At 41.3% G+C, this 26633-nt stretch overlaps 1 protein-coding gene across 2 annotated transcripts in view; it reads right to left on the reverse strand.

The window, feature by feature from the left end:
• Positions 1 to 8230: 8230 nt before the first annotated feature.
• Positions 8231 to 26633, reverse strand: part of DNAAF2 (dynein axonemal assembly factor 2) — a 30402-nt gene continuing 11999 nt past the window's right edge. Inside the window, exon 3 of one of the 2 annotated variants that reach the window (XM_033952461.1) lies at positions 8231 to 8531. In XM_033952461.1, the coding sequence (XP_033808352.1) occupies positions 8433 to 8531 (99 nt within the window). In that variant the 3' untranslated portion in view covers positions 8231 to 8432. Of the gene's footprint in view, positions 8532 to 20064; positions 21692 to 26633 lie in introns of those variants that run through there. The other variant, XM_033952460.1, reaches the window with a different exon arrangement.

Here is a 26633-nt window from a genome sequence, read left to right on the forward strand (position 1 = left end):
AAGAGAATTTTGATGCAGGAAGGTTGACATGCTCAGACTGGGAATGTCAAAAAGACTGGTTTAGTCGCAGCAGGAGTCTATCCTTTCTACTGCCGTTGTTGTGGAGGCCTTCTAGGCGGAGGCCTGGAGAAAGCTGGTATCGTTTTTTGAGGATAACAACGTGGTAGTTGCTTGTATGGCCGAGCAGGAGGAGTTTTAGGCTTCGGCCAAATCAAGGAAGCAAAAGAGCGCTCATGTTTGGAGAGGTGCTTTGTAGCAGCCTCAATAGAATCATCAAAGAGTTCATTCCTCTGGCAAGGCAAGTTGGCTAGACAGTCCTGCAGACTAGGATAAGAACATAAGAACATATCAACAATGTGGAGCCAGGCTAGATGGCGCATGGCTATCGCAAAGGCAGAGACTCTAGAAGTAAGCTCAAAGGCATCGTATGTAGCCTGGAGCATGAAGAGTCAAAATTGAGAAAGAGTTTTGATGATCTGTTTAAATTCAGGAAGACTCTGCTCCTCAAGAGCCTGGAAGAACTTAGGCATCAACTTGAGGAAATAGTTGAAATAAGCAGTAAAAGTGTAGTTGTAATTGAGAATTCTGTTAGCCATCATGGAATTCTGATATAACCTGCGGCCAAACTTGTCCATGGTATGGCCCTCCCTGCCTGGAGGAACCGCAGCTTAGAGCTTAGATGGGTGAGCTTTCTTTTAGAGAAGATTCTAGAACCAAGGACTGGTGGGATAATTGAGACTTCTCAAAGCCTTTGCAAGGTACTGTGCGATACCTGGATTCCAACTTGGATGGAATGGCTGTAATGGAATGAGTTTCCATATTCCTGAAGAAAGTTTGCTTCAATCATAGGGAGCCTCAAGGTCTCCTTGGGTGGATGAGGCAACTCCATGTCAGCCAAGTATTCAGGTGTATACTTGGAATCAGAATGGAGATCCAATTGAAGAGCTTGTCCCATGTCGAAGACAAATCTGGCAAAAGAAGCAGACTTCGAGGTCAAGGCAACATCTGGAGAAGGAGTGCGAGACCGAGGAACAACGGAGTAGGACGGAGAAGCCTCTCTAGAATATTGAGACAAAGGTTCAGAGTCCAGGGGCACAGTAATTGAGGAAGCTGCACTACCTGCATGAGGCAGAGTAAGTGAGTGTTTGCGCTTCAAACTCCTCGATGGTGAGGTCCCCGGGGTTTGAGGCACAGAGTGGGTCGAGGCAGGAGGAGAAGAGTCCCTCGGAGGCGGTCTCGATGAAGGAGTCCTCAACCTCAATGGACTTCGAGAAGCTGCCGGTGTACCAACTTTGCGAGACTTATGCTTAGATTTTGAAGAAGTCTCGGTAGCTATGGATAAATCAATCACTCCTCCTAAACTTACTTGCTCCACTTCATCACTGACGCTGAAACCGTGGATTGAAGACAAAGTTTTATTTTATTTTTCTTTCCAGCTTATGATTTATCTTTAATCTTATCTATTGTTTTGCCTTTTGTCTTTGTTTTGTTCTATTTCTATCATTTAAATTTCTCCAGAATTCTACTGTTCAACGGCTCCCCCTTCTGCTTCTATTCCTTTCTCTCCTCTCTTCTACCTTCCAAAGTATTTAGATCAATGCTGTCTTGTTAAAATGTTTATTTTATTTTTATTTTTCCTCTAACTCTACTTTCCACTTCTCTATTACCCTCCAGGTACTTTAGTTAGATTGTGAGCCTTCGGGACAGTAAGGGAAATTTTCAAGTACCTTTCTTATTTCTAATCTTAATGTATATTTTCTGTAAACCGCTTAGAACCTAACGGATGTAGCGGTATATAAGAAATAAATTACATTACATTACATTACATAAATGAGGCAAAGAAGTCTCAGTATCCAGAGAAGGCAAAGGTTTTGTGGCAGAGATGTCTCCTTAAGAAGTTTGGAAGTGAGATGCTTGGAATGCCTCGAGCGATGCTTCGGTCAAGGTGGAGGAGACATTGTCCAAGGAGTAGGTGAAGAATCACTGGACGAGAACCGGCGAGGCTTCTGAGGCTTACCTCGAGGTGCTTCGACAGGAGTCCCAGACTGCTGCTTAGGCTGGCTCAAAGGAAGCAGGGTCGAGGATGGAAGGAGTTGAGCCACGACTGAGGAAATCTGAGTGGTCAGAATGGCTTTCAATATGCCCTCGAACATAGGCACCGAGACAACGGGATCAGGTCTCGAAGGTGCAGTAGTGCGCTCCAAGGAGGGCGACCTCGAGGATGTGTATTCCCGATGCTTGGAGGCACGCTTAGCTGGAGGTCTCGAGGAGGCTGGCAAAACCGTAGATACGGCCTGGGATGCCTGAGACTCTGGAGGCTTCTTAGGAATGGTACCTGAAGGAAAGACAGGAGACTTACCCGTCGAGGACGACTTCAGAGGAGCTGCTGGCGAGGCCTTCGAGACCGAAGATGTCAAGGTCGAGGCCTTTGTGGAGGCAGAAGCTGGCGTTGAGGTCGAGGCCTTAGATGTTGAGGCCGTCCCCGAAGCCGAGGTCGAGGCCTTCTCAGGCAGTTGGTCCATAGTGCCAAAAAGTTGGAGAAAGTTGGCACAGCATCGACGAAAGGCCCAAGGTTGAAGGGTAGCACAGCGCAGACAAGCGTTGGAGCAATGTTTAGGACCCAAACAAACCATACACCAACTATGGGGATTGGTGATGGAAATGGTCTTATTGCACTGTCTACACCTTTTGAACCCGGTAAGAGGCCAGGACATAGAAAAAATAAAGTCCGACGTACCGAACGAGGTGAGCGGCCAGGCCTAGGCCCAAAGGCCACTGACCTGAATGAAAAAATAAAAAAATCGAATAAACTTTTTTTTTTTAACAAATAGACTAATGGAAAACGCTAGCACAGCGACTTAAAAATAAAATAATAAAAAAACCGCGGTGAGAGAAGGCAACGAAGGCTGCAGAGCTGAAAAGAAGAGGACTTCTTGGCTCCTTGGAAAATGTTGAACTGAGTTCCTCGCAGGAGATGCGCGCCCTAACTTGGGCAGGAAGGCACTCGCGCATGCGCAGTGCAGCACTCGGAAACTCTTACAAAGATCTTCAAGCAAGTCTGCTTTTGAGGCTGTCCGCTGCAGGGCTTCGTCGGTGATGTCACCCACTGTTGAGAATATGCTGCCTGCTTGTCCTGGGATAAAGAATAGTATGTAGCACTGATTCCTGTGACTAAAGGTAAGAGGACTTATTCTTGATGAAACCAGGTGTAAATGCTGGCATGCATCTCTCCCAATTCTGTAACACTATGCATAACTTTTGGGATTGCCCATGATTTGCAAATGTCCCCCATATCTATGTCCCCTTCTGGGTTGAGCAAGATTAGAATTTAGGAGCAGTACTTTATAGAAATGTGCATAGACAGTTGCACACACAGATCCTAAGTTTTGCCAATTAACGTCAATAACTGATTATTGGTGCTAAATGATGAATTTTGAAGGCTCTCCTGTGGGGGAACACTGTGTTCTGCAACATTGGACACAGATGGAACCTCCATCCTATTGGCAATGCCAAAATTAATTACCGTATTTTTTGCTCCATAAGGCGCACCTCACCATAAGACACAACCCAGATTAAGAGAAGGAAAACAAGAAAAAAACCCATTCTGAACCAAATTGTATACTAATATATACCCGACACCTTTAAATTCCCAGCCCCCTCCCAATCAATCATAATTTTTACATACCCCCAGCATCTTTAAATTCCATCCCAGCCCCCCAGCACCGTTAAATTCCATTCAAGCCCCCCCCCCCTGGCAGTACCTTTAAATGTTCGAGGTCGGTGGACAACTGCCTGCTGTTTGTTGGGGCCCACGGCACACTAATGCTTGGGCCCAGGACATTTCCCTAATTGGGCCGGTTGCTGGTGCTTCGCAGGGCTGCTGTCTGCTGATTACCAGCACGTCAGGGCCAGCAGCGCACAAGCGCGCTGCTGCATGGGCGGGCGCCACTTCTGAATGACTGCTCAGTTCTACTGAGGCAGCCATTCAAAAGTGGCGCCCGCCCATGCAGCAGTACGCTTATGCGCCGCTGGCCCCAATGTGCCGGTAATCAGCAGACATGCAGCCCTGCGAAGCACCAGTGACCGGCCCAATTAGGGAAGTGTCCGGGCCCAGGCATTAGCGTGCTTGTGCACTGCAGGCCCCAACAAGCAGCAGGCAGCCGTCCACTGACCTCCAACATTTAAAGGTACCCCCGGGATTGGTTGGTTTATTTTTTGTATATTCGCTTCAGAAGACACACCCTTATTTCTGCCCACTTTTCTTGTTGAAAAAAGTGTGTCTTATGGAACAAAAAATACGGTACACAAACTTCTTTTGATGGAATTAATAGAGCTATGGATAACTTAAACAACAATTCCACTTTGTCTGTATGGTCGTCTTATATTCAGATATTGCATCCTAAAGCATGTAGTTTTATTTTGAACCAGCTAGGACAAACATTTTTACTGCAGCTGGAAAATAGCCAATTTCTTATTTTTCCTATTAATAGCCTTGTACAAATTATGCTATTAGCATGTGGCCATTAAAAAGAATTACTGCAAGAGCAACTAATGTGGTAATCCTGTACTAATCAGTTAGTGTGCAGCATGCAGACTCGCTAATTAGTGCAGGAATGCCTTCTCTCCACCCCCTGACATGTCCCCTCAAACAAAAATGTAAAAATATATTTTTAGTTCTGGGGTAACACATGCTGATGTGGATCTTACTGCAGGAAGCCTGGTAAGTCATTTTAAGCTATAGTAAGCGCATGCATGCTAGCACTTACTGCAGCTTAGTAAAATGACCCCTTAATTAGAATTAAAAAAAATTCTACATTTACAATTCATAAAACCTAGAATCAGGAACACTACCATCTGCTATTTGTATCAGAACACATCTCATCCATGAAATACACATGAAGTCAACTAAGTGCAATCATTATTAAATATTTACAGGACAAACAACATTAAACATTTAAACAGTTGGTTCATTACAGGATCCATCAATGGATCATGTGACAGCATGTGATTGGGATGCTAGAGGGCTTCTCTTCCTCCTCTGCATCCTGCTTTTTCTCCACCAACCTCAACAAAGGATATTATAGTGTGGCTTGACCAATGCTGCTTTTGGTCATTAAAAAAAGTACTCCCCATCAAGAATTTAGAAAAAGTCAGAATTTCACTAATAATATATTTTTAATTTTGTCCTGGTTTTCATTGGTTAAAAATACGCTATGAGGTATACAATAATAATAATAATAATAATAAAAAGTCTAAAAACCTGCCTAAATCGGCACTTGGACAATTTAAAAGACAGGTCTTCCAAGTACCGATAATCAAACAGGGTTTTAGACATATCTAAAACCAGCTTAGGCCTTTTCACTGCCTCTGTGCGCCCAGAGCAAAAAGGGGCATTTTTGGAGGAGTGGGTGGGTAGGATGTGGGCCGACCTAGACTTAAGTCATCCGGCAGCCATAATTGAAAGTTTGACAGGTTGCCTGAATGGAACTTATACATTTTGACTTAGACCAAGTCAAAACATGTATAAGTTCTGGATCGGACCGCTGAGCTGATCGTGGCTGCCGCGATCAGCTCAGCGGCGCAGGCAACCGATTATTCGGGGGAGGGGGGGTTCGGCAAGTTCCGGCAGGTTTTGGCAGGAGAGATTGGGAATCTCTCCTATCACAATTGTTTGGGAGGGGGGGGGCACAGTTTCACGATTCTCTAACAGGTGCTTATGACAGATGTTGGTTAGAAAATCATGGTTTTAGGTGAAGGACTGGTCCCTCACACCTAAAAGGTCTTGTTTTAGGCATTTGGGACTTGGGTGATTTATTTATTTATTTTTTCCGAGAATAGGGCTTAAAGGTAGTGGCGGTCTGGGCGATTAAATGCCTGAACATACAGTTAGGCCATTCTTGAAAAAAAGCACATTTTGGACTTTTTTTTGAGAATGGACATTTCCCTGCTGCCTACTTTAGGCGCTTAAAGCCATAGGACAAAAAGGGAGTTAGGCGTATTTTTGGATTATGCCCCTCTAATCCTTTAAAAGCTCAGGGTAAATAATGCTTCTTATAAATATAAAGAAATATGCTTCTTATAAATATAATTCTTCTTATAATATGCTTCTTATAAATATATAATATAATGCTTCTTATAAACATAATGCTTCTTATAAATATAAACAAATATAAATGCTTCTTATAAATATAAAGAAATTCTGAGGGTGTAAAACCAGACTTGTGACAGTCTCTGTTCTTTTTGCCCTAATCAGAGAATTTAATTTTCTCTCTGGTTAAATAGTTTCTTTGGTCTCTGTCTTAGCTTGGTAGAAGTCAGTGAAATTTCTGCAAATACTGAAAGGTGATAAGGTCCATCATTAATTACCATGTTGTTAATTACCATGTTATCATAGAACTGAAGTTTATCTTGGCTCTAGCCAGGCTACACTGCCATAAATTCTCTTCAAGGTTGATACTTTCGGCGCTTGGCGGGGACGACGACAAAAGGGTCATCTCATACTTTGTTATAATGAAAACCTCTAGGCCATAACCAAATCTCTCCTGACTCTTTTTTGGATCTCAAGTCCATAGTACTTGTTTTTTTTCACTCATTCCCCTCTTGGCCAGCCCCCATACCTGCAGGCTGGACATTCAGGAAAGCATAGTACAAATTTAAAACTTTTACATTTGTTAAGTCATATTACCTTCTTTTTTCCCTCATTCAAACATCCATATCCAACTGCTTTTTCTTATATAATAGGTAAGTAAATTAAAAGCTCAGTCCTATCAAGAGACTGTAGAGGTGTTTCCTTATTCACTCCTGAAGGTTAGGCCTCTCTGACGTCATACAGCCTGACTCAGCCTGATGTGAGTGAGTAATATCTGCCAAGCACGTTGGTGCAATTAGTGATGTTGAACCCTGGTGAACTAGGATAAAACCTTCCACATGAGTTCCCACTTACTGATGTAACACTCTGTTTATAATTTCCAACCAAACATTTGGTACAAGGAGCTCGTTAGCCAGAAATCCTTCAGGTATCTGGAGAATAGAGAAGAGAGCAGGTCTGGTTTTTGGAGTTTCAAGTCACTTTGACCCCTCTCATTAGAGTAAGGCTCTTATTTCTAGTCATACAGCCTGAACCATTGTCTGCCAGAAATCTTTCCAGCCTGAACCGTGCAAGAAGAGAAAGAAGAAAACATCTTTGCTGTTTATGATGCCTGATGCATTCTGGGTATGTACCAGAATTGTATTCTAGTCAAGGACATCCAGCTATGCCTACATGCTCAGCCTGTGTGAATCTTGGGGGAGGCATTGCTCCTGTGTTGTTCTTATCTAACGAAGGCACCTCTGTTTCACAGCCTGTGCGAGACTCTATACAGAAAGGCTATTCATTCAAGTCTGTTTCTGGATTGGTCCTGAGAGGTCATCTGACGAGAACCAAGTAGAAGGTGCCTACTTATTGATTAGTCTGTGCTAGGATGTAAGGAAGCTTGCATCTTATCATAGGTTTCTCTGCACATCTTCTATAATAATTAAGACCTGAAAAGTTACCTCTTGTGACTCTCTGCCTGAGATAGAGAAACTGGACTTTTATATAGATCTGGATTCCATCATATAAACAAGGAAACTTTTGCTGCCAACCTAATTTACAGCTGTTCCAGTGACTAATAGACTCTTGTTCCTGTACCAAGAGAATTCATATCTTCCGTGCTGAGTAGATGACGTCTTCCCTGTCACCTGATTCTGTGCTAAGGCCTAATCGGATGGTGAGATAAGGAAATTATCTATCATCAGCTGGGGCTAGATAAAAATATTCCATTGTTGTATAGGATAAGGAGATATAAAGTTATTTGGGGTGATAAGCTATATTTTTAGTTTGCTGCTAATCAGGAATTATTTAGTGTGTAAGAATTAGTTTTATACATTTCTAGCAAATGTGGTGTACTGAGTTTCATATATGTATTTTGTGAATAATTAGTGATTATTTACAGCTGGCTTGTGAATTATATATTTTTATAATAAAGTATTTCACATAGCCTGGGTCTCTATTTTTCGTATAAGTAGGCAAAGCTTGCTGGACCTGAAAGAGGTATTTATGGTTCCCTTAGCAACGAAGAGACACGTAACTTATTTATGTTAGTGTTACTTTATTACAACTATAAATCTACCTACAAGATTACCGCTCCACAAATAATTAGTGCATAAACCCTTTACTTTTTTCAAGACAAGGACTCTTATCCTTAAGTTCTAAGCAAGGTTTTGAATAGTGCAGGCTGGGTTCCTCTGAAAATCTTTACACTGTTTTCACAGGTAGGATATTGGAAGTCTGGGTGACCATGCTGGAATCCATCATGTTTTCAAGTTCAGCATACCATTCCCTAATCCAGAAACCTCTGCCTCAGGGTGAGAAAAATGGTTAGGCTTTACTCCTGGAGATAGTACCTGTTGAATTAACAATGGCCCCATTTCACATCAGTACGTGATACCTTCTTTATCTTCACTGTACTTGTGTCAGGTCTCACTCCAGCTGGACAGCAAGGAGAGAGTGCCTTGAAGTGAGTAAACATAAGGAACAGGCATAAGAATCAAGGCGGAATGGATATATACAGGTCCCTAAAATTACATCCATTTAAAACACATATCTCCTTCAACTTGCCTATCTCTTTCAAATTTCACAAGCTTAGAAATAATTCTAGCAATACATACAAGAAAACATTTAATACAGAAAAGGAATAAACAACTGATGCAATAACGATTATAACTAGAAAACTAGGAAAAGTCCATAGGTTCAAGAAAACAATAAAGCTTTTCCTATTCAGTCTCTTAAAACTGTTGCATTTGTAGGCTAGTGAACTTAGTAACATACAAGTCTATAACTCTTGCAGATCCCTTTGGTAGCAGATGAAGAAAGAGTTTTGATGCTGGAAATCATGTGGATCTATGTTAGGCCTTGTAGCTTGGTCTTTCTCCCCTGGAAAGACTATGAATGGAAGGCTTGAACAAATATAAAATGAAGGTTCTGCTTAAAACAGTAAGGGGGTCTTTTACTAAGGCGCGCATGCGCCCATTATATTCTATGGACGTGTTAGCATTTAGCGCGCGCTAAATCAGCTAGCATGCCTTAGTAAAAGACCCCTAAATCAGTTAAAATACATCATTGCTGTAATATGACCTCATATTTGTTTAAAAAGCTTTATTATTAATGTTATCTTCTTTCCTATTTTAGTGTCCTTGACCATTATACCAGCCCATTTCTTTAAAAAAAAATTCCATTTGTTCAATATTTTTCCTTTTTTCAGATCTTTATGCCTTACACAGTATTTTTTCATAATTATATTCAATTCACAGGAAGTTTTTGTCATACAATGCTTTGCCACATTTTGCCATACTGTCACCTTTTTCTCCCACTCTACTAAACACTGCATCTTTCTTACTATATATGTCATACCATGTCTACTGTGCTATGAATTCACATGCTATGTCCACTATACAATATTTGCTATCCCTTGTCCACCATGCTAGGTTCTACTATGTTAAGTGCCATACTGTCATGTCATACTAGGTTAGCCACATTTGTATACTGTGTTTGCTATGCTACATATAATACTATGCTACATATAATACTATGTTTACCATGCTTTGTTTAAAACAAAGCAAACAGAAAAACCTCAATACTCCACTTCAAAAGAGGAACACAAAACAAAACGTCCTGCATATACAAATGCAGAGAAAAGTGGAGTGGATGGACTGGATGTGATCAGGTTTATAACGTAAATTCACTTATATACCGCAGTAACCTCTCAGTTTAACATGGTTAACAACAATTAAGAAACTGTAAAAGCACAGTGTATTATAATCACGCTAGCTGATCACCCGGCATTGCCCGGATATCCCAATCCCAGATATCCCAATCTCAGCAGCAAGAATGTCCCTCTCTATGGGGCTGAACTTGGACTTAAATGGTATTGGGAGTGTCTCAGTGAAGGGGCATATACTTTTGTAAGTCTATTCTATTCCTGCTTGTGTAACATATAAAAAACTGCTGAAACAGTTCTTGTTTGTCAAGAGGCCACAAGGTCTTTTCTTTTTCTGTTCTGAGCTCTGTGTCTTACATTCTGTTCTATAGCTGCTTAGTTTTGCCAAGGTTATATCCTCCTTATGTTATGACCCCCACATCTTGTGCACATCCTGTGCTGTAGCTGTGAGTCAGGACTTAGATAAGAAACATTGCTAGACCTTAGACAAGACAGTATTATATGCCATAGTTATGGAAACTTCCCACTAACCCCCCCCCCCTTCCCACTTATGTTTTCTACCTCTTTCTAGTTGCTTTTATGTATCCTGTTACCATATATGCTCTTTCCTACAGTCATATGCTGAAAAAACTGACCCATGTGGAATACTATAAATATGTATGCAGAACTCTGAATAAACGAGACATCTCTTTGGATATTTGCATGTGCGTTTGTGTGTGTGTGATTTCTTTCTAAAGAGGTGTCCCTGGATGCATCTGTAGTGAGGACAGCAGAACGAGGCTAATACAAATTGGGACCTGGTCATTTCACTCAGCAAACCTGAAAACTATGGATTAGATACTTATCTTTCATATCCTGTAGTCGGGCCTCATGCTGTTGTACTGTCTCTGAAGCTCTAGATGTATCAGCTCTCTCTTTCATATCCTGTAGTCGGGCCTTATGCTACTGGACTGTCTCTGAAGCTCTAGATGTAGCTTTGATTGCACTTGCCAAATACATTACGTTTCCTTGGAGGCATTGTTACAACAGTAACAGCATAGCACAGTATAACATCATTTCCCAAGCTTCACACAATTGGTCAAAACAATATCTGTCTTTTTTGATGATTCTTTACATCACCCCCTTCTTACCCCCACAGTATTTTTCCCAGATAGTAATTGATATGTATACCAACATACATACATACATTGTCACAAGCCCGATTTTCATACCAGCCTTGTGCCAGTTAAAACACACATATCAGCCCTATTAAGTTGGTTAGGGCTGATCAATGAGTCTCTCTCTCTTTCTCTCTCTCTCTAATGTGGGGATATCGAGTACTTGTGAATAAGAGTTCAGGAGAAGGTTTAAGAGTTCTTGGTTACAAATCGGTTAAACAGGTTGGTTTTAACTTGTTAAAGTTAAGATAGGATGAGGAGTGCTTGATGATGATGCCTAGCCAGCCGTTTTGTTGACTTGGTTGGAAGGCTAGTGTTCTGTCAAGGAATCTTTTGTATCGGCAGGTTTTTATTATAGGGTGGCTGAACATATGAATTCTGCTATCCAATTTAAAATGGGAGACCAGGTATAGGGGGGGGGCATACCGAGAATAGATTTGAAACAAAGGCAGGCAAATTTGAATAGCACTCTTGCTTCTAGTTTTTGATAGTAGGGGGTTATGTGATCCCATTTTTTTAATGCCAAAAATCAGTTGTACTGCTGAATTTTGTATGATTCGGAGTCTTTGAATGTTTTTTCTTGAGGGACCCCAGATAGATGATGTTACAGTAGTCGAGCAGGCTTAAATTGGAGGATTGTACCAGTAGGCGAAAGGATGCTGCGTCAAAGAATTTTCTGATGGTTCTAAGTTTCCATAGTGTCGAGAAGCCTTTTTTGATCAGTGACTCTGTGTGGATATCTAGTGTGAGGTAATGGTCTAGCGTCAGTCCCAGGATTTTTATGGAATCAACGATAGGGAAGACCTGTCCATTCAGGGAGATGGAAGTATCTTTGATTTTGCCAGGAAGAATTTGTTTTTTTCAGCGTTGAATTTCAGTTTGAACTCAGTCATCCATGACTCAATTTGCTTTAATGTTGATGCTAGATGATTCTTCGTCTCGGGAGTCAGGTTTGTTAGAGGATGGACTATGGTGATGTCATCAGCGTAGATGTAAAATTTGATTTTTAATTTTTGCAGTAGGTTTGTCAATGAGGCAAGGTAGATGTTGAACAGGGTGGGGGATAGGGAGGAACCCTGAGGGACTCCGCATGGGTTTACCCAGCTGGAGGATTGATTGTTATCACAATGTACTTGGTACGAGCGTTTAGTCAGGAAACCTTGGAACCATTTCAATACATTACCGGTGAGTCCAATTGATTCAAGACAGTCAGTTAGGATGGCATGATCTACTAAATCGAAGGCACTACTCAAGTCCAGCTGAAGGATTAGTGCACTAGAACCTTGGCTGAATAGATTCAGGAGGGAATCCAACAATGAAGCAATGACTGTTTCTGTGCTGAACCCAGAACGAAAACCTGATTGGTTGTCATGAAGTAGGCTGAATTTATCCAGGTATGATACTAAATCCTGGTTTACCAAGCCTTCCATCAGCTTTATGAAAAAGGGAATGTTTACAATGGGTCTGTAATTCGATAACTTAATAGATTCTTTGGGATTTTTTTTATAATCGGAGTGATTAGTATCTGACCTAATTCCTTGGGAAATGTACCAGACCGTAATAGAGAGGAGAGCCAATCGTGTAACTTGGCTTTGAAGGTTAAACAGGAAGTATGGGCCATCAGGTGTTTTTTGTTTGTTTTTTTGCATTTAGGTCATGCGAACAGTACATTGCAGGTTTGACCTGTTTGCTTTCTTCACCAGATATTGCTGAGCTCCTGAGAATGATTGATGTGGCACGAGCCTTTGACATATTATAAATGCAGCTGATTCTATAATATACACTTTATAGAGAAGAGGTACATAACTCCTGCATGAATTTTCCAAGGTGTCCTGAGTCTCTCCTTGACCTTTTCCTACCTTAGGTAAATACATGGCTTCATAGCCGATGGCAGCAAATAACTTTTCGGCCAAAACTAAATCAAGTCCTCAGATAAATCACACAGATGACTAATGATTAACAGTACAGATTTTCGAAGAGAAAAACTGCAATGTGAATTAAATGCATTGCTGTTCAGTTGATGGAAGATATTAGGAAGTGAAAGCAATGATCAATTATATACTTTCAAATACTTTTAAGGCCACAAGAACAAGAAGGCTCTTAATTATTAATATGATGCAAATGCACTGTTCTCTGAGGGAAAAGAATCACAAAACAATATAATGGCTTCCAGGAAAACTCACGGTAGATAAGAGAGGTTATACTTGCTGTACTTAGCAGAGAACACCCTTAAAAACTAGATAAAAGTCTCCACTGCCATGAAGCTCCCTTCTACAAGTGATGCTTGACTATGTTTTATTTTGGGTTGTTTTTTTTTAACTTTATTCCCACAGAGTAAACAAAACAAGGGGAAAACAGATATAAACCATAGTGGATAGGGGGATGGACAGAAGTCCTGGAACCCTCAAACAGCTATCCAACTCACCACACATAGCAGGAGTCCTAGGAATGGCAACTGCCAGGCTTACTCCACAAGGGTACAGACCTACAGGCTGAGACCTAGGAGCTCCCAAAGGAGACACGTGTTCTGTCAGCATAAAGGTCTGCAGAACAATCCTTACAAGCATCTCTATCACTAAATCCACTGAATCTCAGAGCACAATCTATGCTCCAGGGAGATATATCCTACTGCACTATCTGCTGGCAAGAGAATACAGTACTGGCAAGTTGCAGAGCTGTGCCACTACTTATACCAGCAAAGATAGCACTGGGCAAAGACACTGTCTCTATCTGATGGCAAGACAGCATAATAAAACAAGGACAAAGAAAAGGACTGCAGACAGGTGTACAAAATGCAAGCAAAATTTATTATGAACAAATAAATTGTTGCATACAAGTAAACCACTTATAGCAATATGGAACCCAACATGGTCCGTGTTTTGATCAACACTGTCTTACTCAGGGGTCCCATAAAAAGGTGGTAACAAATAAAGGCAACAAATATACCTGATCTGTAAATGGTGTAGTGCACAGTGTAAAAAATGTTGTAAAGTACAGAATGTGCTGCTGAAAAAAAGCTAAGGCAACAGAAGGCATAATAATCCATACATCTGGATTGATCTAGCAGTGTCCCGCAAACTTTTACGGATGGCGGCACACTAAATATAGTGCCCCGGCTGGAAGTCGACGTGATGACGTTATGAGCATGCGTGATGTCATCGCGTCAATGTCCACACATGCATAGAGGTCTGTCTTGCTGCGATCCGCCGTTACAGGGATCTGCGAGGGGCAGGGAGGAGAAACGCTGGCCAGGAGAGTTGTCCACGCTGGCTGCCTGCCTACAGGATGTGCCTCTCCTCGACAGTGTGTCGCGGCACACCAGAAATCTCAGGAGGCACACTGGTGTGCCACGGCACAATTTGTGATACACTGATCTAGCAGCATAAGGAAAAAGCATATTGTGAGCCAGGTAGTTCCAGAATTATTTTGTTTATATTTTAAATTACCTTAGCATTGCTTCTTTAAGGACTGGGTTGCAGAGGTCCCCATGCCAGCCACAGGAAGACATAGTGCAGTGGCAGCATGATGGCACAGCTGAGCTGTACTGCTCAGTGCCATGAAAGGCATTGGGTGGCATCAGCAGTAGAGCTAGAAGGGCTACATTGGTTCAGATCATATGGGCAGTGGGAGAATGCATTAGGCCATTCTAGCAGCTCAGGCTGCAAAGACATTGTGTGTCAAAGAAAGTAGCAAGGAGCTATGATTGTGCTTTAAGGACCAGAGACAAATATAGGCTCCATTGGAGGGCAAGCAGGTAGTCATAGGTGTGGACAGATATAGGTTTGATGCTCTGGCTAGCCTAGAAATAGCAGCTGGCACTATCCCCCCCCCCCCCCCCAAGTTAGACTTGCTCTAACACACCTAAAGTAAGCAACTCGGGTCTGAACACAAGATCTGCAACCCACTCTCTGGTGATCCACATTGATTCCCAGAGTTTCAAAGAAGTGCAGACCCACCAAGAAGGCATTTCCAGAAATCAGATGACTGAGGCATCATAGAGAAGACCTATGAGTTCTCATATCTCTTTCTAAGTGTCTAAACTAAGTGTTGATTTACTGGTGACTGACCACACATCAGATAGGATTATGAACTTGGGAAAGCAAAGTTGCTTACCTGTAATGAGGGCTCTCCATAGACAGCAGGGGAATGCAGCCACATTATTCCTCCATCCAGTCCCACTGAACTCTTCCACTGACTTTTCCTCTCATTGCTACAGTATGACTTTACATCAAGCTGCACCAGCGGGCTTTTTCAAGCAGTTTCCCACATATGACTGCACCTGCAAAAGTTTGAATTTGCTAGGGGAGAGCTCCAGTATGTTGGCTCCGTTGGATGATGTCATCAACTAATATGCCTGCTTATGCTCTGCTTGTTTACAGAGAAACCTTGTATCTAGAAAGTGTGTGCTAGAACTAAATCTTGTTTGAGCTATCTAATGTGTGAAGTGCCACAAGCCAGGTCTTATGCTAAACAATTTAGACACATTTATATCCTACATATTGGAATTGAGTTCACGGCAGCCAATCAGCAAGCGGCTCTGCATGGGGAGGAGTGAAGGAAGGTTGCTCCTGCCCGTGAAGAGTGGCTAGCTGATTGGCTGCCACAAATTCTCACGGTCCCACTAGAACTCATGGCAGCCACTCAGCTAGCAGCTCTGTGCAGGCAGGAGGGAAGGTATGGGGGGGGGAGGCAAAAGCCGGACCAGGATGATGGTGCTCTTGTGTGCCACTCTGGGGTTTCACAGCAGATGTGAGGCTGTGCTTAGCCAAGGATGCATTTACACCACTTCCCAGCTCCAACCAGGATCTTTGACCTGTCACTTAAGTCATCTGGGACCCCATACTACTAGGGACTCAAGGAGGCAAAGCCAGTGGTTCCTGCCCACTCTCATGTGCCATACAGCACATGGGACACGGATGTTCCTTGGCTGGCTACCCAGCACAAATCGCATGAATCCTGAATATCCTGGCCAGAGGAGTCCAACTAAACTGATTTTGAGCCAAATCAAGGTGTTTTGAGGCAGATAGAGGCTTTTATTCTAAAACTGCAAAATTTAAGATGGCTGTTGTGGCAGTGATTTTACTGCCAAAAATGGCCCATGGGAGCTAAATAAGGGGTCAAAAATTTGAGGAATAGGATTTTAGAGGTAGGGTACCCTGTCCCTAGCCCCAGAAACCTTTAAAAATTATTTTTAGAGACACCCCACCCCCATCCCCAATTTCTATGATAGGCTGTTATAGCCAGTACTCACTGTGCCATGCAGAGATGCTGGGAGCTGCTTAGGCTGAAACTGCAGCTAGAGAACTGCTCCTTCAAACAAGCCTGGAAACCTTGATAGCGTGATTATTCAGACTGCTCCTCAGTCTTACTGACCAAACTGAGACCTTAAACCCCCACCAGAACTTGCGCCTGAAGTCGGAGTGGGGGAGGAATGCAGTCCGCACCCAATTTTGGTGAGAAACTGCCACAGGGCCACTCAGCCTGAGCACCCAGATTGTTAATGCAGGCTAGCAAAGCAGCCTCTTGGCTATAGACTACTGCCGTCACAGTTTGTGTTCTCTTGCAGCCAGAGATGTCCCGCAACTGGGATCCTCTGCAGCACCAAAAAGCCTTATGATTGGATAAAAAAATAAAAACAAGTAGAACAGGCTCCTACCATCTCCCATGTACAGAATAAAACGGAGGTGTTACAGAACAGCTCAGACAACACAATGGCTTCCATGCAACATATAATAAGTGTTAGTCACACATGAGAGGGAAAAGGGTCTCAGACACTTGCTCAGAAACTGATGAAAATAACTTAGTCTGAGACTTATCAGTTCCAGATCTCAATCATTGATCCTACAAAAAACCACTCATGTTTTTAAACACCCTCTCACATTTTTAAATAGCGCATTAAATGTATGCTTACTTTTGCTTCTCAATTTTGTTGTATATAACTATTTTAGTTTATTGGAAATGCGTATCTACATGCACCAATAAACATGTGTCAAACTTAATAAATTCCATCCTTGTTCTATTTCAGTGAGCAAATATCACCTGAACCATGTTTAAATACACCAACTGAAAATCTGAATATATATGAGCAGGACCTTATACTAAACTTGCGGCCAAACTATTATGTTATTAACCACAGCTGTGGATAAGCAGATGAAATGCCTCAAACTTAATATAAGTATCAGTCCAATTCCAGCTACCAAACTAATAAGTTATTAACTGCAGCTTAAATAAGCAAATAAAGTGCCTCAAAACTTAAGTGTCAGTCCAATCCCAACGGTGCCCGTTTCACCGAACTTGTCGACTTCTTCTGGGGAATGTATAAGTGGACTGTGGACTCAGGCATACTGGTCTGGCTAAATTGTTCTACAATACAAGCTCACCAATAAGGAAATTTATGTAAAACTCACTGCCAAACACTTACTCTGCCGCCATCTAATTGATTAAGCAAAAAGAGCAAAATATTAGGGTATAGAGATCATGCATAGAAAGAAATGGTCTTACTGCATAAATCTGCCTCAGTAGGAAAACCTAATGGTAAGAAATAGGACTAGATACCAAATCTTCTCGTAAAGTAGTAATTAATTAAATGCAAAAGCCTCAGTCCCACCACTCCACCGCTGTTGTCATTTTGAACCGCGGGAAGAAATTACGTGGTGATTTTCATCATTGGCTCTTGTGCATTAACCAGTAGTCCAATACTAGTGTCTAGTTTTTTTGCATTTAAATTAACGTTTTCAATTTTTCTTCAATTATTTTATCATATATAATGTGCACTTATCTCTGCATCGGCCAACATCTGGGAGCCTGACCCGACATGTTTCGCGCCGTTGCGCTTTATCAGGTCAGGCTCCTAGATGTTGGCCGATGTAGATGTAAGTGCACATTATATATGATAAAATAATTGAAGAAAAATTGAAAACGTTAATTTAAATGCAAAAAAACTAGACACTAGTATTGGACTACTGGTTAATGCACAAGAGCCAATGATGAAAGTCACCACGTAATTTCTTCCCGCGGTTCAAAATGACAACAGCGGTGAAGTGGTGGGACTGAGGCTTTTGCATTTAATCAATTACTACTTTACGAGAAGATCTGGTATCTAGTCCTATTTCTTACCATTAAATTACTGTATTATATGGACGGATATTAAGGCTGGAATATCACAACTAGCATAGCCATTATTCAAGTGCTTTCAGTAGGAAAACCAGCATCTAATGTAAGAAGAGCATGGTATAGATATAAGACCTTCTTAGATAGGACCCTAGCATTTCAAGCTGGTATGGCAACAATCTTGGTTAGGTATTGTGACCCTGGGCAAGTCACTTAATCCTCCATAGCCCCAGGTACGTTAGATAGATTATGAGCCCACTGGGACAGATAGGGAAAATGCTTGAGTACCTGATTGTAAAACCGCTTAGAAAACCTTGTTAGGCGGTATATAAAATCCTAATAAACTTAAACTTAAATGTATTCAGCAAGCTATGTTATCCTATTGCAGTTTTCGGAAATTAAGACCACTTTGTTCGATAAGTTTATTACTTAGTGAGTTTTATTATTGAAATTCTATTTTACAAATATTTGTATTATTGTATTTCGCTGATTGTCCAGCTCTTTTTAGTGTAAACCGCCTAGAACTTTTGGTTATGGCGGTATAAAAGAATAAAGTTATTATTATTATTATTAGATGGAAACCCAAAACAGTGAGTTGATCCCAGCTGCCTCCACTGTTCCCCTTTTAATAAAGGGGGACTGTGGAGGCAGAGGCAAGTGTCTTATTACTCACACCACCTCTGATTTTGCAAGGTTTAGTGCTAATCAGTTCTTGAACAGCCCAATTGTTTGACTATCCGGTACAGCAGAATTTGTGTAGGCTACTATCTGTACAGAAGCCAGTGAGGCCCAGACTGTGGATCACGATGGCTAACCAAACAAGAGAAAAAAAAACCATCAAGGCCAAAACAGATCCTTGTGGGACCTCATGACAGTGATTTACTATTTGAAATATGCTACCCACAACATATTGAACAAGTACAAGAAGATGATGATGGTGGTCTACTAGGATAAAGGCCAAACTGAGGTCCAGAAAAAAACAATTGCAGATTTTCCAGCATCTCAATTACATTGCAGTTCATCCATCAATGTTTTTTAAACACAAAGACTGTAACAAAAACATATTTTACAAGTAGGAAACTCTGAAACGAAGAAAACAAATTTTAGAAAATAGCAGTTTTACTGTAGTTTCATAATAGGTATTTAGCATCCTATGAAACTCAAGAAAACTATAGTCCTATTGCAAAGAACCAAATGCTGATGGAGCTGCATCAAAGTTTGCCCTCAGCTAACACAAGGATAACTTGAGCACAGCAAAGTAAAGGGAGGAGTGGCCTAGTGGTTAGAGCTACAGCCTCAGCACCCTGAGCTTGTGGGTTCAAGACCCACGCTACTCCTTGTGACCCTTGGCAAGTCACTCAATCCTCCATTGCCTTAGGTACATTGGATAGTTGTGAGCTTGCTAGAACAGTTAGGAAAAAAATGCTTGAGTACCTGAATGTAAACCGCTTAGACAACCTCCCATTGATAGGTGGTGTATAAATAACTAATAATAACAGCTCTAATCAGAATTAAATAATACTAAATTTAATGTACAGAGCCTTATAAAGTACAAAAGGATCACACACACTTTTATCCTCCCCAGAAATCTGCTCCCTATCCTATTCTAGGAGGCAGAGTGCAGGAAGTGGAAAAGTTTAAAATTATTACTATTGTATTCTGAGCAGGTTCTGTGTTGTCTTTGACGACCTAGTAAAACATCACAGAAACATATCACTTCCAATATCCTTAGACAACATGTATGTGGCTGCAAATAACAACTAATTTGATCAGTTGTTTGACACCGACATCCAAGATAATGAAGGTAATAGACTTAGTAGATAGAGACAGTTTGTTCACCCTCTCCAAGGTAGAGAGAATGAGAGGGTACTCTCTAAAATTAAAAGGGGATAGATTCCATACAAACGTAAGGAAGTTCTTCACCCAGAGAGTGGTGGAAAACTGGAACGCTCTTCTGGAGGCTGTTATAGAGGAAAACACTCTCCAGGGATTCAAGATAAAGTTAGACAAGCTCCTGCTGAACCAGAATGTATGCAGGTAAAGCTAGTCTCAGTTAGGGTGCTGGTCTTTGACCTAAGGACCGCCGCGGGAGCGGACTGCTGGGCACGATGGACCACTGGTCTGACCTAGCAGTGGCAATTCTTATGTTCTTATGTGAAATGCTCTTTTAAAATAAACATTCTATTGTTCCATCTTCTTGTTTCTGGTCTTTGCTGTATAAAGTTAAGATTATATGGAATGTAATAGATACTGTCTATTGAATTGAACCATTTTTCTGCCTCATTATTCTCTAACCTTAGAAGAGTTGCACATTGAATGGATTATCTACCACTTTACTCCTCAGTAGGAAAGCAAATAGTGGTTGAATATGACCCCTTTCCTGTATTTATTTATTCATTCATTCAATTTTCTATACTGTTCTCCCAGGGGAGCTCAGAACGGTAAACATTAATTTATTCAGGTACTCAAGCATTTTCCCTATCTGTCCATCTAATATACCTGGGGCAACGGGAGGATTAAGTGACTTGCCCAGGGTCACAAGGTACAGCCTGGGCTCGAACCCACCACCTCAGGGTGTTGAGGTTGTGGCTCTAACCACTGCGCCACACTCTCCCCCTTAGAGTTCCTATTGGTTACATACATCTAGTCATGCAGACTGTGGAAATAATTTGGGATGTAAGAATTGGCAATATTATACATGAACTCAATTTCATAAATCAGAATTTTAAGCCTATGGATATTGGATTTTTAAAAATTTTCCCGTTAAAGCACATTGATATTAAACTTGTCATTTGGTGCCTCTATATACGTTAAATATGAGGTAAGTTTTCAATGATCCAGACTCAGAGTTTACCTCTGAGCTCAAGATCCATTTTGTATGCTGTTAAAAATCTGCTAGTATAAAACTACTGCCGTAGGGGCCATAAAACCTGTAAGGGCCCCTGAACTCTGGGATGGGGTATTGATAAACTCAGTAGGCTAGAAGTACTTACACCGGTAAATAATAACTTAAAACAGAATACAGTTTTATAAAGGTACAGCAGTACCACACAGTGCTTTGTACAAACTATTATATAATGTAAGCAATTTATTTGAAAAAATAATCTACAATTTCCCTTTAATAATTAAAACCCCCCAGCATAAAACCTACTAGTCTAAATCATATAAGAGTGAATTCTGAAATGTGAAGGCACAGTGGGTGGTGTGATCTGTAATAACTTTAACACTTCCATCTTGTGTGTTTATTTCTTTTAAGGCTGGAGCAACAGTGCCACTAGTTAACACTCCGCTGTTGTCACCATCTTGATGCTTGGTGGGAGTATCATCCTCATCCAGTTTATTCTTGTCTACAGCTTCTCTGCACTCAGGAAATGTTTCTATCCTGCAACTTATTGAGGCAACACTTTGGTCTCCAGCTGCAGCAGGGTCACAGTTGAGATCAGATATCTGACATTCCTCAGCACGGGATAAACTGTCATTACTGGGTTCAAGCTGCAAGAAAGTTTCTGAACCAGGAACTATTGGAAGTATCAAAGCCCCATCACCTTCTATAGTATGTTCCCTTTTAGCACTGTCAGTTGCAATGACTGTGGACTCTGTTTCAGGGCTAATGTCATTGAGTATCTCACTGGTAGCCATATTGGTAGCCCCTTCTTCCATTTCACCACACGGATTAGGTTCATATTCCTGCAGGAGGGACCAAACAAGTGAGCAGCATGTGCATGACTGAAGGAACAGAAGTAGCTTGGAAACAGAAGATATGAACACACTAAATGTAAGTTAAATACTTTAGGATCTATTCAGCTTCTTCCTTCCTTACAAAGCTTTTAGCCTCACTTGAGCAAATAGCAGCAGATACTCAGTATTTCTACAAGATTCCCCCTGATATTAAGCCGGCGGAGGGCAATACTGTTAATATCCATCATTGAATCCAGATATTCAATGCCGGACCATATCTGGACACCAGCATCAAATATCTCTTTTTGGTTTTAGCACATGCCCAGTTAACTTGATATTCAGAGCTAACCAGCCATTTGTTAGCACATAAATATAAAGCTGCTATTTATGTGGTCTTATTTATGCATTAATGCTAGCCAGTTAGATCTAAATATTGTAAGCTAACTGGACTCCAGACCTGAAATGCCCTCAGCATAGCCGGCTTGTACTTTGGCACTAACCAGTCATTTTCAGCTTTGAATATCAGCCAGAGAATGTTTAAGAGAGATATTCACTACAGCTTGACAAACAAAAGATGGAACTCCCAACAGATATTTTATTACTATTCTCCAGTTTTTTCCTGACTTGGCTTACAAAGATTTACTCATTCACACTCTTATGCAGGATTTAGTCACTTTAAGAAGGTGATGACCTTAAACATACGTAGGCAGAAGAAAGTCTCACTGACACTTCACAACTGTTTATCATGGAGTTCTCATTATATTCTATAATACAAAATGTATTCACATAATTCCTGTTTCAGATATATATCAGATTACTGTTCAAAGGATCCACCTTTCTCTACTGATGCCTATCCCATTACTAATCATAGATCTTTGATTAGAAATACAGAAACAAGATGGCAGAAAAGGGCCAAATGGCCCATCCAGGGCCTATCCAGTCTGCTCATCTTCACTATCCACTATCACTTCCTCTAAGACAGGGGTGCCCAATAGGTAAATCGTGATCAATTGGTAGATCGCCAAGGCACTCCGTGATAAACTCGCGTTGCCTTCACAATCTACCGGGCCGATTAGCCTTCCTCTTCCCGAAGTCAATTCTGCTGTTGGAGAGGAAGTTCTGGGCCAGCCAATCGCTGCCTGGCTGGCTCGGAACTTCCTCTCCAACAGCAGAATTGACGTCGGGGACAGGAATGCTAGTCGGCCCAACGCAGGGAAGCAGGGAGAGCTTGGGGCGGCGGTGGCTTTGGGGCCTGTTCCCGATGGCGGCGGCTTGGAGGCCTGTTCCCCGATGCTGGTGGCAGTGGCTTGGGGAGGGCAGGGAGAAAGAAAGAAAGGGGGCAGGCAGGGAGACATAAGGAAAAAAGGGAACCAGAAAGAAAGAAAGGGGGCATGAAGAGAGAAAAAAAGAAAGGGAGGTAGGGAGGCAGAAAGGGCAGGGAGAGAGGAAGAAAAAGTTGGGGGAGGGAAAGAGGTCTGAAGGAGAGGAAGCATACAGGCTGAAAGAAGAGAAGAAAGATTGGATGCACAGTCAGAAGAAGAAAGTGCAACCAGAGACTTGTGAAACAGCAGACAAAGGTAGGAAAAATGGTTTTATTTTCAATTTAGTGATCAAAATGTGTCCGTTTTGAGAATTTATATCTGCTGTCAATATTTTGTACTATGGCTCCCCTTTAACTAAACCACAATAGCGGTTTTTAGCGCAGGGAGCCTATGAGCGTCGAGAGCAGCGCTGGGCATTAAGCGCAGCTCCCTGCACTAAAAAGTGCTATTGCGGTTTAGTAAAAAGGGAGGGGGATTTATTTGTCTATTTTTGTATAGTTGTTACTGAGGTGACATTGCATAGAGTCATCTGCCTTGACCTCTGAACAAACCCCGGAATATAAATGATAATTCACATTTTCTCTGCATACAGTGTGCTTTGTGTTTTTAAAAAATTTTATTGTTGGCAGATCATTTTGACTCGGTCATTTTAAAAGTAGCTCGCAAGCCCAAAAAGTGTGGGCACCCCTGCTCTAGAAGAAATGAAGCACATAGGAAAGCCTTTGCACCTATTAGTTTTGATGCAGTGGAACTTCATCTATGGGCTCTCAGAGAAATATGGCTTCATGGGCCTGTTTGTGGATGCTATATGTCTGTTGTATCATAAACTGAAGGCAAAAATCTAGGTGATGGAATGCTTTCAGATAATTTTTTTTATTTACCAAGGAACAAGGCAGGATTTCCCCTTTTTATTTTGACCCTAGACCTGCTTATTTGTGAAATTTAGGCTATCTCAGAAATTCATAAAGTGTATGTGGAAAGACAAGTACATTTAAAATCTCAGCTTTCACAGATGATTTGTTGGTACATATGTCAGATCCACAGAGATCCCTTTGGGTATTAAAGAAAAGTCTTACTAAATATGGAGACTTTGCTGGATTTAAATTAAATTTCTCAGTCAGAAGCCTTACCTACAGAAGATAATTTATGGATAGTTAGGGGGAGGCTTTTCCTTTGCAGTAGGCAGAGTAATTTTTCATTATCTTAGAATACAACTCTCAGTTAAATTTCTCAATGTAAATGGGTTATTCAAAATAACTCAAACCAATTAAATAGTTGGAAATCTCTTCCTTTGCCACTGACTGGCAGAATTAGATTGTAAGCTCCACAGAGCAGGGACTGTCTCTTGAATGTTTTAATGTACAGCACTGCATGCATCTAGCAGTGCTATAAAAATGATAAGTAGTAGAAGAATTAATTCATTTTGCCTGATGCTATTTCCAATGTGGCTATACATTATGCAAGTACTCCCCATTTATTCACTAAAAAAAGATTTAGTAATATTCAACAGATCTGTATCCAAATTTTGCTGGGGGGGGGAGGGGGTACTAAAATGAAATTACAGTATATCTTCTATATGGAAATTGACAAAATGATACTTTAGGACTTCTGAGTATAATAAAGCATGCTTACTGAGACACCTAAGAGATTGGAAGATGGATCTTCACAATTATACCTCTTTATTGTATGAAAGAGCATTTCTAGCACCTTGCTATTTTAATTACCTTTCACATGCATAATACAATTCATTGGCTCTTTACTTGAAAAATAGTATAATAGTCTGACAGAATTACAAAACGTTTTTCAAATGAGTCATAGAAAGATCAGACTTAAAGGGTTTTTTCAGTGGTTTGCTATCTTAAGTTTAACCATTCGCCCTCTTTTACTTCTTTCTTTCCCTTCACAACCATGCCCACCCCTCCAGTAATGCAGTAAATGACAGATAAAGTCTAGTCTGCCCAACAAGGTGCCAAAGCCACACCTATCACTGTGTGCTGGGGCTCCAGCCACCAATGCTTAAACACTGGTTGTCAAGTCTTCACCATGACCTAAGTAACTTAATAGTTAACAGGACAAATTCCTTGGACTGAACATCTCCCACCACTAAGTATATGCACAGGTACCAATGAACCTTCTCCAGAGTCAGAGCAACATATACAAGTACATGCATTCTCTAGCTCGCTCTTCTAGTGCTGTCCTATTGCTCATATGCTCCTTCAGGCAGTGAGTGCCCTCCTTCCAAGTCTGCCCACCATCATGTGACTTCTAGCATTTGCTGCCAGTTCTTTTCCTCAGCTGACAACACACTTTCCTCTATTTTTCAGTCCTAATCCTTTTCCACAACCCCCATCCCCAGACCACTCACTAGTTCCACTGATTCTTTTCAGGAAGTGACATCAGAGGGAGAGCTGAGGCCGGCACAACGCGGTAGGGGATGCAACAGGGAAGAGTGTTGAGAAGCACATGGCATGGTGATGCCAGGTGTCACCGTCCCAGGCACCTCCTTCCCTCGCTACCCAGCTGCATGTAGTTTGTTGCTACTTGCTGTGGACAGCCTCCTAGTGGTGAAGCATAGCACTCTGCAGCTTTGATGTAAAAATCCATCCTTTGAAATCTGCTGATACTGACATATGGTGGATTAATTATACTTGGTCTGGAAAAAATAATAAAATGAAACCAATCATGCCACTCAAACCCTCCCTACCTTCTTTCCTCTAGGCACACAGATATACATACGTGTGCGCGCACACACACAAAAAGCTGGAAAGAATTCCATGAGTTGTACTCTGCATGCCTTCCTCATTTGTTTAATTTTTGGTTGGTATGCATTTGGGGTCCTTAAGGTCAAAATAATGAGCATTCCTTCTTGATAAATGGACTTCTGAATCAGTATAGAGCAAGTATAGCTATTTTTAAGTCAGTAATATGCAATTTGTATCCTAAGAGTTGCATGTGCCTCTTCTACACCACAGAATCAATTAGCACTAACGCTTAAATGTTAAGGTTACAAAGGAAGGAAACTTGTGAACATAGCAATCCATTTTACTGCTTAATATGGTTTACTGTGTCACAGGCATATTAAGTTCAGCCATCCAAACCAAAGCTATTCTTTACCTCAAACATCTGTGAACTATTTTTGACAAATGAAACTATACAATTGAATGCACACTAGCAAGAGAGTCTAAGATCACTTCACAGCCACAATGGTTGGCAGCATAATCACATATTTACAGGTTTACATTTCATTTAAATGGTAACAATAGTTTCTGATATTTAGTTCATGAAAGCATTCTAGCACTTTCTAAACACATGAATCCTTGATGTTTTTCAAAAAAGAGCCAGATTTTCAGCAGTGAATTAGGGCTAGATTCACTTACCTGCTTTGCGTGCCCGATCCGTGGCCGATCCTTGCAGGCCCGACGAATTCCCAAAACAAAAACATTTAAATGAGGGTGATCGGAGGAACGCCCCCCCTCTGAATGCACAGATCACTAATGTGCCATCTGTAGATGGTCTGCACATGCGTGTAAGACCTGTCTGAGCTGCAACTTTTAAAAAAAAAAAAATTTACTTACTAACCCAGCGAGCCTGTGATTTTAACCTGCTATAAACCCACAGGTTAAAACCAC

Source organism: Geotrypetes seraphini, chromosome 7 (assembly GCF_902459505.1).
Source record: "Geotrypetes seraphini chromosome 7, aGeoSer1.1, whole genome shotgun sequence".
Lineage (NCBI taxonomy): Eukaryota > Metazoa > Chordata > Amphibia > Gymnophiona > Dermophiidae > Geotrypetes > Geotrypetes seraphini.